At 43.2% G+C, this 19,204-nt stretch overlaps 1 protein-coding gene across 5 annotated transcripts; it reads left to right on the top strand.

The window, feature by feature from the left end:
* The first annotated feature begins 5,594 nt into the window (after window positions 1-5,594).
* Window positions 5,595-18,973, top strand: LOC110533882 (protein phosphatase 1D). 5 transcript variants are annotated; one of them, XM_021618459.2, is made up of 7 exons: window positions 6,359-7,051; window positions 7,621-7,846; window positions 11,084-11,208; window positions 11,385-11,566; window positions 11,666-11,902; window positions 12,145-12,217; window positions 14,980-15,168. In XM_021618459.2, exons 1-6 carry the CDS (start codon window positions 6,532-6,534, stop codon window positions 12,214-12,216), a joined length of 1,362 nt encoding a protein of 453 aa, XP_021474134.1. In that variant the 5' UTR covers window positions 6,359-6,531; the 3' UTR covers window position 12,217; window positions 14,980-15,168. The 5 variants fall into 5 exon arrangements, with proteins under 5 accessions (XP_036846176.1, XP_021474132.2, XP_021474134.1 ...); XM_021618460.2 differs by having other exon boundaries at window positions 14,977-15,113; XM_036990281.1 differs by lacking the exons at window positions 6,359-7,051; window positions 12,145-12,217 and adding an exon at window positions 5,595-5,737 and having other exon boundaries at window positions 14,977-18,973.
* The last annotated feature ends 231 nt before the right edge of the window (window positions 18,974-19,204 follow it).

Raw genomic sequence — 19,204 nt, 5'->3', positions numbered from 1 at the left:
TTCCGACAAGTGCGTGAAGGCGGCATAAAACCAGCGTTGCTGTGTAGTCACGTGGGTCAGTCAGGCTGCTAGGTAGACTGTACTGGAACGTCAGCTGTATGCTATCTTGCCAAAGAGATCGCAAACTCTGATCTGGCGATGCGAGAAGATGGAAGTGGAATGTATGTGGTGTTTTCTAAATGCATCCAAAATACTTGCTCTATTAATCAGTCAATCAATCACATACTCACAGCATAATATATATATATATATATAAAAAAAGTATTCATCAGTATTCATCGTTGTCCTATGGACGTCATTCCTTTTTTATTTTTTTTTATAAAATATGTGTGTCCCTGGAACATAAACGTAACAGATCTGCAGCACACAAAATACATTTTTATATTGTTGTCCCTTGACAAGCAGGCATTGTGGAAACTGATCAGAGACCACTAAGAGGCTGAATAATAGCAACTTTGAAAGCACCACAAGCTCTTGTGGCCAAGACTGGACAAATGTGCATAATATGTCCCCAAGTCCACAAACCTTGTAAAAGCGAAATAGGATGTGGAGAAATTGCGAAACAACCCGCGCGCCGCAAATCTCAAACCAAGTGCACCCACTGCAAAATTGTTGCCAGGCAGTAAAAGCGGCTGGATTGATAGGTGTAGAAATCTGACGTCGGAACGTTCATTGGACCTTTGTGAAGCTAGCCACAATAACGATTAACCACAATAGTGGAATTTGAAGTTTGCCTTCAAAATAAAAGTCCCCAATTGAAACATGCAGAAGGATACATATAGTGGAATAATGCCATATTTGGACTAGATATTTCTAAACATGGTTGGAATGTTGTTACAAAACTTAACAATAAATACAATAACGATCTAATTTGACAATAATTCGTTATGAATGTTCAATTACGCATTACAGACTAACTATGGATTTGCCACAGTCAAAGACCTGCAATAAGACCTACCGCGGTAATATTTGTGTAAACTCTTCAGAATTTTAATATGTGGGTGTCACTGTGTAGGCTGATACCCCAGTTCATGGGTGCACACTCTATAGGTAAGGTTGTACAGTGTAATATGAATGTTCAATACGTATAATGTGCTGACTGTCGGTTAAGATGGCGTGTCATGGAGGCATAACATGCTCAGTTCGAGCTACTCTCTGAAACTCACTGAAATAATTCCTTTGATGATACAGTGGTATCAATATATGGTTATAACATCTACAGAAGAGGCAGAAATGCCAATGGAGGATGTATCGCTGTTTATATTCAGAGTCATATTTCTGTAAAGCATATACAGATCTTATGTCAAATGCTGTTAAAGTAATATGGATACAGGTTCACCTACCTCACCTAAAGCCTATTATTGTGGGAAGTTGCTATAGACCACCAAGTGCTAACAGTCAGTATCTGGATAATGTGTGTGAAATGCTTGTATGTGATATCAGCAGAGAGGTATATTTCTCAGTGTCGTAAATATTGACTGGCTTCCATCAACCTTCATAATCACGCATAACGGACTCAAGAAAAAGTTTCAAACTGTAACCAGTGCCTGCAACCTGGTTCAGGTTATCAGTCAACCTACCAAGGTATTGGCCACATCTTTATTAATGCTGCAGAAATCCACTCTTAAGCAGTATCCACACCCATTGGATGTAGTGAACATATTTATTTAATTTACTAGGCAAGTGAGTTAAGAACAAATAGTTATTTTCAATGACGGCCTAGGCCTGTTCAGGGGCAGAACGACAGATTTGTACCGTGTCAGCTCGGGGGTTTGAACTTGCAAAAGCTCTAACCACTAGGCTACACTGCCCCAACATAACATAATAGCCATGTCTAGGAAACCCAAGTTCCTAAGACTGCACCTAAAATAGTGTATAAGCGGTCATGCAATAGGTTTTGCAATGATTCCTATGTTAAAGATGTGAAAAATATTTGTTGGTCTGATGTGTGTAATGAGGAACATCCTGACGCTGCACTCAAAGCATTTATGACATTGCTTCTTCCGGATACTGACAGCCATAAAGAAACTGACTGTTAAAACTGTATGGCTGAGAGGGATGAGGCTAGGGAATGGAAAATAAGTCTGGCAACGCAGCAGATTGGCAAACATACAGTAAATTGACAAATCAAGTGACTAAACAAAAATAAGAAAAAAACTATACTATGGAACAAAGATACATGATATAAAGAATGATAGTAAAGCGCTCTGGAGTCCCTAAAATGACATTTTAGGCAGAAAAGCTAACTCGGCTCCATCCTTCATTGAGGCTGATGGCTCATTCATAACAAAACCCTTTGATATTGCAAACTACTTTAATAACAAATTTGTTGACAAGATTAGCACATTTAGACACTACATACAAAAAACAAATGCAGAGCCTTCATAATCACGCATAACGGACCAAATAACGAAAGATAAGCACTGCAGCTTTGAATTCTTCAAAGTGTGGAAGAGTTGAAAAAATGATTGCTATCTGTAAATAAGGACAAACCACCTCGATGGTAAATTACTGAGGTTGGTAGTGGAGTACATTGCGACTCTTATTTGGCACATCTTCAATCTAAGCCTAGAACGTGGAGTGTGCCCACAGGCCTGGAGGGAGGCAAAGGTCAGTCCTCGGCCAAAAAATAGCTACGGTTATAGCAATGGTTCAAACAGCAGACCAAACAGCCTAAAACCAGTTCTTAGCAAAGCTTTGGAAAACATTATGTTTGACCAAATACAATGTTATTTTACAGTTAACAAATTAACAGACTTTCAGCATGCCTGTAGGGAAGGGAACTCAACATGCTCAGTGGTGACACAAATGGCTGAAAGAAATTGATAAGAAGATTGTGGGAGCTGTTTTGTTAGACTTCAGCGCAGCCTTTGATATCATTGTTCATACCATATTGCTGAAAACCTAGGTGTTATGGATTAACATCCTCTGCCTTTGAATGGATGGACCGTTATCTATCCAATAGAACACAGAGGGTTTTCTTTAATGGAAGCCTCTCTAATGCAAATTCTAGTGTGGCGTACTGCAAGGCAGCTGGCTTGGACCATTATTGTTTTCTGTGATACTAATGAACTTCCACTGAAGTGGAGGCTTGATGAGAGTGACCATACTACCTGTGTCCAACAAGGCGGCCGTATCCTGACTTTTGATGGGGTTCTGTGGGGCTGCAGAGGCTTCATGGGCCCAGCAGGTTGTGATGTACTCGCACCTTCTGGTGGTCTTCTCTGAGGGCCATTGGCAGGGACTAGTCATTTCCCAGGCAGCTCCAGGCCAGGTGTCCCTCCTGGCCACAGGTGTAATACCTTCTCTGGTCCACGTTAACTAGCGGCCGCCGGGGATGATCTGGCTTCAGTAATAGGAGGCCGTCTTGAAGCAGGGTTCAAATAGGCGTCTCCCGTTCTACCACACGTTAGTTCGGACTTGAATTCAGGTCTACTGGGCTCTGGCCTACTGATTCGCAACATCTGTACCATAACCTTGTGATTTTCTAATATAGCAACCAGGGTGTCAACTGATGGGGGGTTGCTCTGGGCAGCATGGCACTTTTCGGTGGTGGAATATATTTGTCCATTACCAGGCAATCTATTCCTGATGGCCCGTCCCCATGGTAAGCCAACTTCTACTTGGCCTGAATGCCAAGTGTCACGTCTGGAGAAAACCTGGCAACATCCATACGGTGAAGCATGGTGGTGGCAGCATCATGCTGTGTGGATGGTTTTCAGCAGCAGGGACAGGGAGACTAGTCAGGATTCAGGGAAAGATGAACAGTGCAAAGTACAGAGAGATCCTTGATGAAAACCTGCTCCAGAGTGCTCAGAACCTCTGACTGGGGTGAAGGTTGACCTTCCAACAGCACACCAACCCTAAGCACACAGCCAAAGAAATGCAGGAGTGGATTCGGGACAAGTCTCTGAATATCCCTGAGTGGCCCAGCCAGAGCCCCAGGCTTGAACCCGATCTAAAATCTCTGGAACCTGAAAGTAGTTGTGCAGCGACGCTCCCCATCCTGCCTGACAGAGCTTGAGAGGATCTGCAGAGAAGAATGGGAGAAACTCCCCAAATACAAATGTGCCAAGCTTGTAGCTTCATACATAAGAATACTCAACCCTGTAATCACTGCCAAAGGTGCTTCAACAAAGTACTGAGTAAAGGGTCTGAATACTTATGTAAATGTGATATTTCAGTTTAATTTTATAAATTGAAAAAAATAACTAAAAACCTGATTTTGCTTTGTGTGTAGATTGGGGTATTGTGTGTAGATTGATGAGGAAAAAAACGAATCGAATCAATTTTAGAATAAGTCTGTAACTTAACAAAATGTGGAAAAAGTCAAGGGGTCTGAATACTTTCTGAATGTACTGTTTTATTTAAAAAAAAAGATACTCTGAACTCCGACATTGCTCGTCCTAATATTTATATATTTCTTAATTCATTCTTTTAATTTTAGATTTGTATTTTGTGTATTGTTAGATATTACTGCATTGTTGGAGCTAGGAACACAAGCATTTCGCTACACCCACAATAATATCTGCTAAATATGTGTATGCGACCAATCAATTTTTTGTATTTTATGTAAATGTAGGTTTATGTATATTGTGTATTTTATTGTTATTTCCTGTTTGGACCCCAGGAAGAGTAGTCGCTGCCTCGGCAGCCTTGGCAGTAGCTAATTGGGGATCCGAATAAATACTACACTGAACAAAAATATAAATCGCAACATGTAAAGCGTTGGTCCCATGTTTCATGAGCTGAAATAAAAAATCCCAGAAATGTTTTGTACACACAAAAAGCTTATTTCTTTAAAATGTACACATTTGTATACATCCCTGTTAGTGAGCATTTCTCCTTAGCCAAGATAATCCATTCACCTGACAGGTGTGGCATATCAAGAAGCTGATTAAACAGCATGATCATTACACAGGGGACAATACAAGGATACTTTAAAATGTGCAGTTTTGTCATACAACACAATGCAACAGATGACTCAAGTTGAGGGAGCATGCAACTGGCATGCTGACTGCAGGAATGTCCACCAGAGCTGTTTTTTTTTTATTTCTTAATTTTTTATTTGACCCTTATTTAACTAGGCAAGTCAGTTAAGAACAAATTCTTATTAACAATGACGGCCTACCCCGGACGACTCTGGGCCAATTGTGCGCCGCCCTATGGGACTCCCAATCACGGCCGGATGTGATACAGCCTGGATTAGAACGCGGGATTGTTGTGACACCTCTTGCACTGAGATGCAGCGCCTAAAATCGCTGCACCCTTGCCCAGTCATGTGAAATCCTTAGATTAGGGCCACATTTATTTATTTAAATTGACTGATTTCCTTATATGAACTGTAACTCAGTAAAATCTTTGAAATGGTTGATGTTGCGTTTATATTTGTGTTCAATGTAACTACGAAATACTCCAGGAAATGACATTGCAGGCTAGCTCAGTGCTGCAGCCTCTCATTGAGTAATTTTATTGAAGGCCGACTGGGGTACTGCAGGCTACCATTAGCAACCAAATTATCCGTATAATTTATTCTGTGTGCGATTTTACAATAATTGGTTCAAGGACATACATCTGGTTTATTAGAAGCAATTATTGGTACCATGATTGTCTTTGAAAAAGTTTACATTTTCCCATGCACTATAATACTGTTTTCTGCTAACAACGTGGTCGGCCTTGAACTTCTGTGGCTTCAAAGAGAGGGAGAAGTTGTTCTCCCCCGGAGCACACTTTATATGTAAGGCTGTACAATAGTGTAATATGAATGTTTAATATTTATTATAGGCTGACCGGTTAGCTAATGTGGCTCACTTCCCAGTGGTTTCAAATTCCTGCGATAAAAGCTATGAAGCTAATATTTGTTTAAACTCTTTGGAATTGTAATATGTGGGTGTACTGAGTAGACTGATATCCCATTTCATGGGTGCACACTATAGATAAGGCTTTACAATATAATATGAATGTTCAACACTCACAATAGACCAACTGTGGAGGGGATTCTCCGCAGTCAAAGTTCTGCAATAAGAGCTATGATGCTAATATTTGTGTAAACTCTTTAGAATTGGACTCACTGAGTAAGCTGATAACCCACTTCATGGCTGTACAGTGCATATATGTATGCCCCCAAAGCAATTCATGCAGTCTAATAAATCCACAGTGGGATTTGAACTTTACTATTAATTGTCAAATTAATTTGTTATTGTATTTATTTTTAAGCTATATAAAAACATTCCAACCTGGTTAAACATGATCTAGTCCAAATATGGCATTATTCCTCCATGTGTATCCTGTTTGGATGTTTCAATTGGGGACTTTTATTTTTTTAAGGCAAACTGCAAATTCCACTATTGTGGCTAGCTTCACACAGGCGGTTCAAATACCTTACGACCAATCGTCGAAAAATAAACAGAAGCAAAGAAGGAACGGGGAAAAGGTTTTTCGATCCAGATATCATTGCAGATTTTGGCTTCAAACACGGCTTAGCATAACCGGTGGACAAGTATTTATTGTATAGCTTTGCTTGGATTTTTCATGGCCATGAACGACGCATTAATTTTCCGAGTTAGTGCATTCTCCGAGCAAGGAGGAAGGAGATACATGGAGGATGTTATTGAGTTTAAAGTGGAGTACGAACCGCCTGAACCAGAGCCAGCAGAGGGTGGTCTGAATTCGGTAGAACAACAAGATGAGTCAAAAGTAGAGAAACAGGAGAATGGTCATACTGAGCAGACCATAATAAGCAATTCCCCCGAAAACGTTCAAGAATCGGTGCCTGTTAGTGCAATGTGGACAGAAAACATAACATGTGAGAAGCATGGGGACACTTCCCAGGCAGAAGTTCCAGCAGTGCACACGGTCGTTCGGAAGTCTGTGGCGTTTTTTGGTGTATTTGACGGTCACGGAGGGCGAGAAGCTGCTCATTTTGCGCGAGACAATCTGTGGGGTATTCTGAAAAAGCAAAGGGGGTTTTGGTCAGAAGATCAAGGGGAAGTCTGTGAAGCAATTCGAAAGGGCTTCATTGCCTGCCACCATGATATGTGGAAAGAGCTACGTAAGTGATCTTCTTTGCTGACTGACGCGATCTACAAGCTAGCTAGCCAACAACGCTCAAGTTATTGTTGCGAAATTATGGCGCCACAATAACTGTGGTTTAGCTAGCTACTGTACAGTCTGTAGCTAACCAATGCCTTTTTGCTGCTGCTACTTCCAAATATGATCGCCTCGTCCCCTCTGCTACAGTTCTGATATCCATCCCTTTTAATATTAGCTGTTAACTGGCAATTTTATGAGCAGGTCTTTTCTATGTAACGTTATTGCTCGGGGGTTTTGGGAAGACAAAACAATTGGGGTTTGTGAATACCTAGCTCTGCAAGTAGAGCATAAAAGGTAAGCATGTCAACCTTATGTTCCAAAAGCAATGATGAGTTTCTCTCATGACAAGCTGTTCTTGTCTCAACCTCAGACATGTGTCATCCAAAGGTCTCCCGATTTCCTCTAATCTGAATACACTTCTTTCATATGATGGCCGAATGCCAATTGTCACATCCACTCATCTGTGTTGCTGCAAGTTGTTTGTTCATAATAATGTTCTCCAATGCTTTCCCCATCTTAATCCTACAGCTGAGTGGCCCAAGACTCTGACCGGCCAGCCCAGTACTGCAGGAACAACGGCCAGTATAGTGCTGATCCGGGGGGATCTGATGTACGTAGCCCATGTGGGGGACTCGGCAGTGGTTGTTGGGGTGAAAGAGCCCGGTGAAAAGAACATCAGAGCCTTGGAAGTCACACAGGACCACAAACCTGAACTTCCCAAAGAGAAGGAGCGCATTGAGAGACTTGGGGGCAGGTGAGTTGGAGAGGACACAACAGTCTCAGTTTGTGTCAGTGCCCAGTGTGTTCCGTAAGTACATGGAGTAGCCAGAAAAATTGTATAAATATATATATATAGTGTACTCTTTCAATTTCTTTTATTATGGAAAAAACATAATAACAAATGTGGTGTTCTGTCATGTAAACACAGATTCTCTGTTGAGTAACAATATAGATAGTCAAATTTCTGCCCTGCTAGAGCTGTCCCGGTCAACTGTGTTGTTATTGTGAAGTGGAAATGTCTAGGAGCAATAACATCTCAGCAGCGAAGTGGTAGGCCACACGAGCTCACAAAACGGGACCGCTGAAGTGCGTAAAAATCTTTCCTCGGTTGCAACACTCACCACCAGCCTCCGGACTGGTGCAGTGGTCTAAGGCACTGCATCGCAGTGCTAGAAGTGCCACTAGAGATCCTGGTTAGAGTCCAGGTTCTGTCGCAGCCGTCCGCGACCGGGAGACCCATGGGGCGGTGCACAATTGGGTTAGGGGCTGGTTTGGCCGGCAGGTATGTTCTTGTCCCATCTTGCGACTCCTGTGGCGGGCCGGGCGCAATGCATATGTAACGGATGTGAAACGGCTAGCTTAGTTAGCGGTGCGCGCTAAATAGCGTTTCAATCGGTGACGTCACTTGCTCTGAGACCTTGAAGTAGTGGTTCCCCTTGCTCCGCAAGGCCGCGGCTTTTGTGGAGCGATGGGTAACGATGCTTCGTGGGTGTCAGTTGTTGATGTGTGCAGAGGGTCCCTGGTTCGCGCCCGGGTATGGGCGAGGGGACGGTCTGAAATTATACTGTTACACATACTGACACGGTTGGCAGGTGTACAGTGTTTCCTCCTTCCGGGTTAAGTGGGCATTATGTCAAGAAGCAGTGCTGCTTGGCTGGGTTGTGTTTCAGAGGACACACAGCTCTCAACCTTGGATACCATGAAATTGGGGAGAAAAATGGGTAAAAATTCGAATGAACACTCACTAATGAGTTCCAACCTGCCTCTGGAAGCAACGTCAGCACAAGGAGTTTCATGAAATGGGTTTCCATGACCGAGCAGTCGCATACAAGCCTAAGATCACCATGCGCAATACCAAGTGTTGGCTGGAGTAGTATAAAGCTTGCCGCCATTGGACTCTGGAGTAGTGGAAACACTTTCTCTGGAGTGATGAAATCTAACAGTCCGACAGATGAATCTGGGTTTGGTGCCAGGCGAACACTACTTGCCCCAATGCATAAGGCCAACTGTAAAGTTTGGTGGAGGAGGAATAATGATCTGGGGCAGTTTTTCATGGTTTGGGCTAGGCCCCTTAGTTCCAGTGAAGGGAAATCTCAACGCTATGCATACAATGACATTCTAGACGATTATGTGCTTCCAACTTTGTGGCAACCGTTTGTGGAAAGCCCTTTCCTGTTTCAACATGACAATGCCCCTGTGCACAAAGCAAGGTCTATACAGAAATGTTTTTTTGAGATTGGTGTGGAAGAACTTGACTGGCCTGCACAGAACCCTGACCTCAACCCCATTTGAACACCCTTGGGATGAACCGGAACGCTGACTGCGAGCAATGCCTTATCGCCTAACCTCACTAATGCTCTTGTGGCTGAATGGAAGCAATCCCCAACATCTAGTGGAAACCCTTCCCAGAAGAGTGGAGGCTGTTATTGTAGCAAAGGTGGGGACCAACTCCATATTAATGCCCATGATTTTGAATGAGATGTTTGACGAGCAGGTGTCCACATACTTTTGGTCATGTAGTGTAAGTATGCTTAGCTTTTATAACCTTCAATCTGTTTTCTATATCATATTTTGAACCAGAATGAGACTCTAGCCACTACCCATTGTCCTTGCAGTGAGGATTAACCATAACCATAATATTTTCATAATTTAGCTGCAGATAATCAGCAAAAAGAAACCTCCCAGTATGCAATTCAGAGGGCCAAATGAACGTCTCCATCACGATTCGGTTCCTGACTGTCACCTAAAAGAGCCATTCAAAAAGAGCCGTTAGTTCGAACAGCCTGTCACCATCAGTAGGCTACACTGACAAGTCATTTTAGCGGTCCCTCACAAGTCATAGGCTTCGAATCCTAGGAAAGTACAAACAAGTTACTGGTTGCGATACGATGGACATATAACTACATTGTATGATCTATAAATATCAAAGGGATATAGGAGATCGACTTGATTCAGTCAGTTCGACGCCTTTAAAAACCAACATGTCCAGTGTTTCCCAACTCCAATCCTCCAATACCCCCAACAGCACATTTTCTGTTGTTGTAGCCCCGGATTCAACCTGATTCAACTTGTCAACTAATCATCAATGAGCCAGGTGAGTTTGTCCAGAGCTACAACAAACATGTGTGCTGTTGGGGGGGAACTGGAGGACTGGAGTTGAAACGCTGAACTAGTCAACACTTACTGTTCGGTCGTCAATCAAAGCACACAGTAAATATCCTATGCGACCCGACTCTGTGGATGGCTATGTGAAACAATTAATGCGCCACACAACAATTAAGTGTTAACTTATCGTTACCATTACGTGTAAATATACTAACATGAAAATAAGTTTGACTGCAGCCAACCGCAGCGCACATAAATAACACGGATACCGAGAGGCAGGACAGACAGCAGACTGACAAACCAGCAGTTATCCTGTCATCACTCACTTTGACTGACAGGCGCCTGTTCTATCAATAGATTACTAGAAGATGTACTGTATATCGTTCATTCTAGCGGGAGAAGGCTATACAGACTTTTCTGACGAGGGAATTGAACCTTTTAAATGTAAAGAAGCCAAGTTAAATTTATGATGTAGAAAAAGTAGCCGGCCGACCGACCAATGAGTCTGTTACCTGTTACCGCAGACCAAGTGTAACAACACCCGCCCAGAACCGACACATCCGGCTTCTTCACCTGAGGGATCGTGGGGGATGCTGATGAGTATTTCTGTCTGTAATAAAGCCATTTTGTAGGGAAAAACTAATTTTGTGGGTTGACCTGGCTGCCAAGTGGGTGGGCCTATTTTCTCCAAGGCCCACCCATTGCTGCACCCCTGACCAATCATGTGAAATCCATAGATTAGGGCCTAATGAAATCATTTCAATTGACTGATTTCCTTGTATGAACTTTTGATCTGTAATTGTTGCATGTTGCGTTTTATATTTTTGTTCAGGAAATGATCACATAATAAATCCGCCGTGCCTGTTGTGCTTATGTCCTTTTTCAGTGTAGTGAAGAAGTCCGGGGTGAACCGTGTGGTGTGGAAGAGGCCCAGACTGACCCACAATGGCCCTGTCAGGAGGAGCACTGTCATAGACCAGATTCCCTTTCTCGCTGTGGCCAGAGCTTTGGGTAAGCACTACACTGTTGGCCTAAACACAAGTTTCCTCTGCCCTCCACTAGATACCTTACCGCTTCATAGCTGCTGCCTTTATGCAAACAGTATGATTTCCAGTAAGCTTGTCATCCAATCATTTCATTTAATATTTGCCCAGTGATGAAGCGTGTGTGTGGTTTGTTGTTGAAAGGGGACCTGTGGAGCTATGACTTCTACAGCGGGGAGTTTGTGGTCTCTCCAGAGCCTGATGTCACTGTAATGACCATTGACCCTAAGAAGCACCGCTACATCATCCTGGGTAGTGATGGCTTGTGGAACATGATGCCAGCTAAGGATGCTGTCGCTATGTGTGAGTGCCACGATCAGATGGTGGTAAGCCAGAGCTTCTTGTTTCCCATTCAGACCAAACCGTCTTGGCTGTCTGCCGATGCCCTTCTAACAGGTTGATGGTGTCACTATGTCTGCTCTTAGGGCCCTAAGGGATGGTCCTGTGCCAAACGGTTAGGATGCACGGCCTTGCTGTTCTGGCGCCAGCGCATGCTCCGTGCAGACAACACAACGGTCATAGTGATAACCGTGCAGCACCCTGATGAGCCACCCATGACCATGCACCTACAGGAGCTCTATGTCAATATGGCAGAGGGCCTTGATAAGATCCCCCCCGTTACAACCGCAAACTCTCCCCGCCGTTACGACGGCCCCATTATGGTACGTACCAAGGGTAACTTAGAACAGCACCATCCCATTTTAATACTTCCACCAGGCTTAAATGTAACCCGTGTTTGTTTTATTTGCATTTCATTGAACATTGTATTTGAAGCCTTGATTAAAAGCAGAATTGCTAGTGCGACCTGGAACCCCAGTGTCAGTGGGTCTTTCCAGTCGTTTACGGCTGCTTCCTAGAATCTGACCGCTCCTTCACCAAGACAACTTTTTGTTTTTTGGGACAGACAGAGGAGGAGGATGGGGAGGTCTGTTTTGATGAAGAACATGGGCATTGGCGACACCTAGAATGGGAGTGAGGTGACTGTCCACTCAGTGAATTGTAAATGAGCGTGTACAAGCGTGTGATTGATAATTGTTCAAATGAAGGCCACGTCATTGACATTTGTTGTTAAAAAAAAAAAAACATTTTTAAGATTTGAAGGTGTCACATTTCAGATGTAGGGAACTGTAAAAAATAATTAAACATTTATGAGTGTCACTACCCTCAACTGTTAAATGTTCTGCTAGGCTACATTGCTTGTGTTCACACCAAGCAGTTGGAGTGTAGCTACCCTCATATGGATGCTGTTTTTGCACAGGGAGACAAAAGCTGCTGACGATGAGTGGGCCCCGATTTCTGTATTCCCATATTAAGAGGGACTCTGACTTTAACAGACCTGTGCATCTTGTGTACTGTTGGCCCATTCAAAGAAGCAGCCGTCTAGTGTTTTAGTAAAAGAGGGAAACTATAGAGAGCAGGCAGATGTTTTCTGTAAACGGAGTGGCTGCGGTTCTGGATTTTCTTGAACCCGGTTTGCTGCGGATAAGAATACAGATATTTCTGTGCATGTGCATTGTTTCAACTTTCTTTAGCCGCTGCACACTCCCATACCGCTTTCCTGTCCTTACAGATGTATTTTACAGAGCTGAGCTCACCCAGCTGCCTGCTCCGCTGCTGGCTTGCCCCTCCTAAATCAGCGATGAACGCCTTTGTCTGGTGTCGCCTTCAAAGTTCATGTTGTACACAAAAGACATGGTCGACATATTCAAACTATTGCAAAAGATTAGGCGATCAAGCAGGATCACGATGTTGTGTTCATTTTTTCAGAGGGGGAGTTAAGACTACATACAGAACTATTTACATGTTGGCGCACCGGTCGGCGCAAAACGAACTCGCCCCTTGTCAGACTAGTGACCGGCTTGGCTGCCCAGAGATGGAACAGCTAGGTAGCCTACTCGTGCGGTTCTTGCAGGATCATCGAGAAAGAAGCGGAAAAAGTCAGATTGTGTTTAGCCCCAATGCAAAACTGAAGTGAGGACTTACATGAAGCTGTCTAGGCAGCATAAGCAAGACACCGACACGTACTGTTAGTCTAATTAGAGATCCAATGTTTCATCATTGCAGAACACTGGCTAAGCAGAAGGCAGAGAGACGTTCTTAGTAGTAGTGTTATTTTTTTCCCCAGGAACTGCGTCTGATGATGGCAGCAACTATAGCCTACATCACACACACACAACACAGATTTTTGTAGGGACTGCGTCCTGCTTGTGCAACTGCAATATCCGTTACAACAGACAGGGAAGGTTGTAGCCTTCATAGTAGGCTATATCTCTTTTGGAATGTTGGTTCAAATCGCTGCAGGGTTTTCATTTCAGCTGTTCAGAAATGAGGCAGAGACTGGCTAGAACATGGTTCAAAAGAGAGAAACTGAAGGAATGGGAGTGTGAGCAGCAGCTATGTAGGGAAAACATTTGTTAAATAACACATGCGCAGAATGTGCTCTGGATCCTTAGCTTTGAGAAAGAGGTTTCTGCTGCCACAGCCTTTTCACGGCCCTCTTAAGTGGAGCGTGGGCTTATTCAGGGTGAGGGGGTGGGACTTGTTTGATCTTCTCCCATTTTTCCTGCAGTGCACTTGTGATGCTGATAATGCAGAATTGAAGAGAAAAAAAACAACGATTAGACATAGAGCCGCTTAAAAGGTAGCTTGTGGTCTGGCTATGGTTTTTCATCTTGATCCAGTCCAGACCTCTGACTCAGGGTTAGGTGATGGATCTTGGTTAATTGCATATCTGCATTCTCTTATCGTTCTGATTTTAAACTAACAAAATTATGTTGACCAGAACTCCGGGAGAGCTGTAGGATGTCTGTCATTGGCAGTTACGTTCCACATGAAGGCAGCCACCTTGTTTTCTCATTTATCTGGTGCTGAGAGATTAGTTCTTTCTGAGGTCGTTCCAGGTTGGTTTTCAGTCAAGATAATTAAAAAACAAACAGAAAATGCACGATGCGTTATATGGGCTGAATGCTATAACACAGAATAAGCCCTTTAATAAGAATCCCATGATGGGAGTGACTGCCCATTAATGAGTATCACTTATTAACCATCATTTATTCACTTTACTAAAATATTTCAGTTGTGTATATTACATTTGTTTTATTTATTTCGTTCCATGTCATCTCATCTCTATAGAGATGCTGTCTGACAAAATCACTATTTTAGTAGTGTTTCAAATTTAATAAGACATACTTTTATGACTGCTGAATACCAACTACCAATAATTTGTCATTTCAGGTTAGAGACTGCACTCAGTCCCTCTCGATCGCACATTATTCTGTCTCTTCTCTCATTCTCTGTGTCTGCCCCACACTAATCTAACAGGCATAAAAGAAACACACCTGACAAGTAGGTGTGCAATGAATTATGGTAATTTGTAGTTAATTACCATCTCCCCCCCCCCCCCGTGGTAAACTATGTAGAATATTGTCTTCTACAACGCCCTACTACATCGCCCTGTTCGGGCTTGATCTGAGTTATCTCTAGATCTCACAATGTGCGCATTTAAGCGCACAGAAAAAAAACTGAGCAAAAATGAATTAAAATTATTGAACCAATGTCAGTCAGTTAGTTGTTTTGAAAACCAGAAAGTAACCAACATTTTATTTAATTGCTCAGCACTACATTAGTGTTGCTATAACCCTTTTCTGGATTCTACTCGGTGTGCTTGATTTGCTTCATATCATGACTGATGGATTATAGAATGTTAACCTTTGTTTGTTTATCTGCCCTGTTCCAGCAGAACCCAGAGGTTAACACTGTGTCCTCTGTGGGTGAGCCTCTCCCCCTCCCAGCTCTGGAGTGGAGGAATAGTCTGTGTGAGGCTGGTCTCTGTCCCCCTTCAGAGCCCCTGGCAGAGGTGGACTCAAAGAGAGTGACCCCAACAGACAGAACCTTGAACGTTTGTTCAATTGAAGGCACAGGGACTCCAGGGTTCTCAGCACCATCCACCCCTCTGCTGAGGAGGCTTCGTAGGCCCCCACACACTCCCCTCTCCCCCAGCATAGCACACCACAGCCTTGGTCGGTCCCCTCACAGTCCCTTGTCTCCCAGGATGCCTCGCCGCAGCCTGGCCCGTTCTCCACGCAGTCCCTTGTCCCCTAGAACGTCTCGCCGCAGACTCAGTGACCGAACCCCTCTGAGGCGAGGTGGAAAGGGACAGAGACGCTCCCCCAATGTTCCCGTCATCCTACCACAGAAACGCAAGGCTGCCTTGTGTGTGTGCTGAACCTCATCTTACCACGGACGACAGATTGACTAGGATGATGACCTTTATCATTCTGCAAAGAGATGCATAAGGGCATCTGAACATTGTGTGCTCATGTATCAACAGTATGCCACTGTTCCATTCATAGATTAAGTATACTTTTATAGTGGAGTCTGGTACCATCTAAACATTTTTGTAAAAATGTGATGTTTGTGTATATGCTAACTTTACATCTTACGTGTTTTTATGATCTTTTGTTTATTAACTGTTTTAATGGAAAACATATTTTATCTAGTGTATACTGCTGGTCATATTTCCACCCCCTTTTTATGTTTAAAATAATAATAATAATAATAAATCAATAAAAAATCCCATATTCTGTACCAATAGAAAAATATTATACTAAATACTTTCCAAACTGTACATTATTCATACTTAGCAATATGTGTATTTTTGAAAATCAGAATGAATTGACTATCCTGAACTAAACCACAGAGCCTGAATGAATTTGGTGATAAACGCCACACCTTGTTTTAACTTCCATGCGGAGATCAAGGTGCTTAGTTTCTATCACTGGACAGGTGAAGAGCAGTCAGGAATGCCAAATAAGTGTTTTGAATCGGGAGAGGGGGATCCATGGTGTTTTGAATCGGGAGAGGGGGATCCATGGTGTTTTGAATCGGGAGAGGGGGATCCATGGTGTTTTGAATCGGGAGAGGGGGATCCATGGTGTTTTGAATCGGGAGAGGGGGATCCATGGTGTTTTGAATTGAGAGGGGGATCCATAGTGTTTTGAATTGGGAGAGGGGGATCCATGGTGTTTTGAATTGGGAGAGGGAGATCCATGGTGTTTTGAATCGGGGGATCCATGGTGTTTTGAATTGGGAGAGGGGGATCCATGTTTTGAATCGGGGGATCCATGGTGTTTTGAATCGGGAGAGGGGGATCCATGGTGTTTTGAATCGGGAGAGGGGGATCCATGGTGTTTTGAATCGGGAGAGGGGGATCCATGGTGTTTTGAATCGGGAGAGGGGGATCCATGGTGTTTTGAATCGGGAGAGGGGGATCCATGGTGTTTTGAATCGGGAGAGGGGGATCCATGGTGTTTTGAATTGAGAGGGGGATCCATAGTGTTTTGAATTGGGAGAGGGGGATCCATGGTGTTTTGAATTGGGAGAGGGAGATCCATGGTGTTTTGAATCGGGGGATCCATGGTGTTTTGAATTGGGAGAGGGGGATCCATGTTTTGAATCGGGGGATCCATGGTGTTTTGAATCGGGAGAGGGGGATCCATGGTGTTTTCAGAACTACATGTGTTAAATGTAGAATATCCAGAATGTGCTACCTGCTATGAATACTTTATATATCCCCATAGTTGATTTATTTCAAATAGTTGAATCTTTCCCTGGTTCCCCATGAATAGTTGGCCTTGCATCATTGTTCTCATGTATTGCTTTCAGCTATCCACTGGAGGGCACCCACTGCAAGTGTAAATGTGGTGTCAAGTCGTTTCAGTGCTGTGTGATTTACTTTGCAAGTGTTCAAATACCCCATATTCATAAAGTATAGTGGATTTGATCTCATGAAAGTTATGATTGTTGTGTCAGTTTAATGCCCTCTTGGATTTCTGAATCCATAAAAGTGTGAATTAAATCTTAAAACGATTAACAAATGACAGCTCATTATGTCACCCCGTTGGGAAGTTGGCCTTGCTTGTATGATGAGATATTTGGAGTTAAAATATTTGACTCAGCTAAAATGTGTTTGTTGACAATTACCTTAAACTTCAATCAGTCAAATAGTGTTATGTTTACAAAGCTGAGTTCTCATAACCAGACAAGTGGAATACACCTCTGAAATACACTACATGGCCAAAAGTATGTGGACACCTGCTTGTCAAGCATCTCATTCCAAAATCATGGGCATTAATATGAAGTTGGTCCCCCCCCTTTGCTGCTATAACAGCCTCCACTCTTCTGGGAAGGCTTTCTACTAGATGTTGGAACATTGGTGCAGGGACTTGCTTCCATTCAGCCACAAGAGCATTGGTGAGGTCAGGCACTGATGTTAGGCGATTAGGCCTGGCTTGCAGTTGGTGTTCCATTTCATCCCTAAGGTGTGCAGTTGAGGTCAGGGCTCTGTGCAGGCCAGTCAAGTTGTTCCACACCGATCTCGACAAACCATTTATGTATGGACCTCGCTTTGTGCACGGGGGCATTGTCATGCTGAAACAGGAAGGAGCCTTCCCCAAACTTTTGCCACAAAGTTGGAAGCACAGAATCGTCTAGAATGTCATTGTATGCTGTAGCGATAAGATTTCCTTTCATTGGAACGAAGTGGCCCGAACCATGAGAGACGGCCCCAGACCATTATTGCTCCTCCACCAAATTGACAGTTGGCACTATGCATTGGGACAGGTGGCATTCTCCTGGCATCCGCAAACCTAGATTCATCTGCCAGATGGTGAAGCTTGATTCATCACTCCAGAAAACGCATTTCCACTGCTCCAGAGTCCATCGGCGGCAAGCTTTACACCACTCCAGCCGACTTGGCATTTTGCATGGTGATCTTAGCCTTGTGTGCGGTTGCTCGGCCATAGAAACCCATTTCATGAATCACCCGACGAACAGTTCTTGTGCTGACGTTGCTTCCAGAGGCAGTTTGGAACTCGGTAGTGAGTGTTGCAACCGAGGACAGACGATTTTTACGTGCTTCAGTACTCGGGGGGTCTCGTTTTGTGAGCTTGTGTGGCCATCACTTTGTGGCTGAGCTGTTGTTGTCCTCTATGTTTCCACTTCGAAATAACAGCTACTTACAGTTGACCGGGGCAGCTCTAGCAGGGCAGAAATGTGATGAACTGACTTGTTGGAAAGGTGGCATCCTATGACAGTGCCACGTTGAAGCTCGTCAGTAAGGCCATTCTACTGCCAATGTTTGTCTATAGAGATTGTAAGGCTGTGTGCTTGATTCTATACACCTGTCTGCAACGGGTGTGGCTGAAATAGCAGAATCCACTAATATGAAAGGCTGTCCACATACTCTTGTATATATATGGTGTATGATGCCATCTTTAGTGCACCCATGGCTCACTGGATTTACAAATCGGATAATTGCACATTTGCAGCACAGATAATTGTTCTTACACCAACCATTGTGGTACCATTGACACTGCAGAATAATGTCGATCTTGTACAGGCATAGATTAATACAATTGTGTTATTTTGAAAACAGAAAAATATCTTCCATAGCATTGAAGTGCTTTTGTAAATATGATTTTATTTGTACAGTATATTATGCAAAACCGGCATTGGGTTTTACATGAATGTGGCATGATCAGCTCTGTTTGTGTTGAAGTGTATTAAGGGATGGCTTTATTAATAGAAATTATTATTTGCTAGATAGATTACATAGACATTTCCACTTTACATCCATTACAGTGATAATCAATGTATGTCTTGATGTCAAACTGCAATACCTGCCTTGAATGTGACTAAATAAGTGTGTTGAATAAATACGTTGTCATTTCAAATGAATTGATGTGTTTTCTTGTTGCTAAAAGAAAGAGCAGTCAGAGATGACAGACAGCGCCCTCAACTGGTGTAACCTGGAAAAAACGAAATGAGTGAGATGAAGTATATTCGTCAAGGTAAGTCAAGTCAGGCATTAGAATGACTACATGTTACTAATGCACAACCATCAACATCTTATAAAACAATCAAACACATACAGATATCCATGAAGAGTGCCAGGGCCCTCAAAA

The sequence above is a fragment of the Oncorhynchus mykiss genome, chromosome 10, assembly GCF_013265735.2.
Source record: "Oncorhynchus mykiss isolate Arlee chromosome 10, USDA_OmykA_1.1, whole genome shotgun sequence".
Taxonomy (NCBI): domain Eukaryota; kingdom Metazoa; phylum Chordata; class Actinopteri; order Salmoniformes; family Salmonidae; genus Oncorhynchus; species Oncorhynchus mykiss.
This window is presented reverse-complemented; position numbering and strand designations above follow the sequence as displayed.

Excerpts from the sequence above, each read along its gene's own strand:
- LOC110533882 (XM_021618457.2), top strand. The coding sequence starts at position 6,532 with ATGGCCATGAACGACGCATTAATTTTCCGAGTTAGTGCATTCTCCGAG. Across the intron at positions 7,052-7,620 it reads TGATATGTGGAAAGAGCTAC|CTGAGTGGCCCAAGACTCTG; the intron begins GTAAGTGATCTT and ends TTAATCCTACAG. Across the intron at positions 11,209-11,384 it reads CGCTGTGGCCAGAGCTTTGG|GGGACCTGTGGAGCTATGAC; the intron begins GTAAGCACTACA and ends TGTTGTTGAAAG.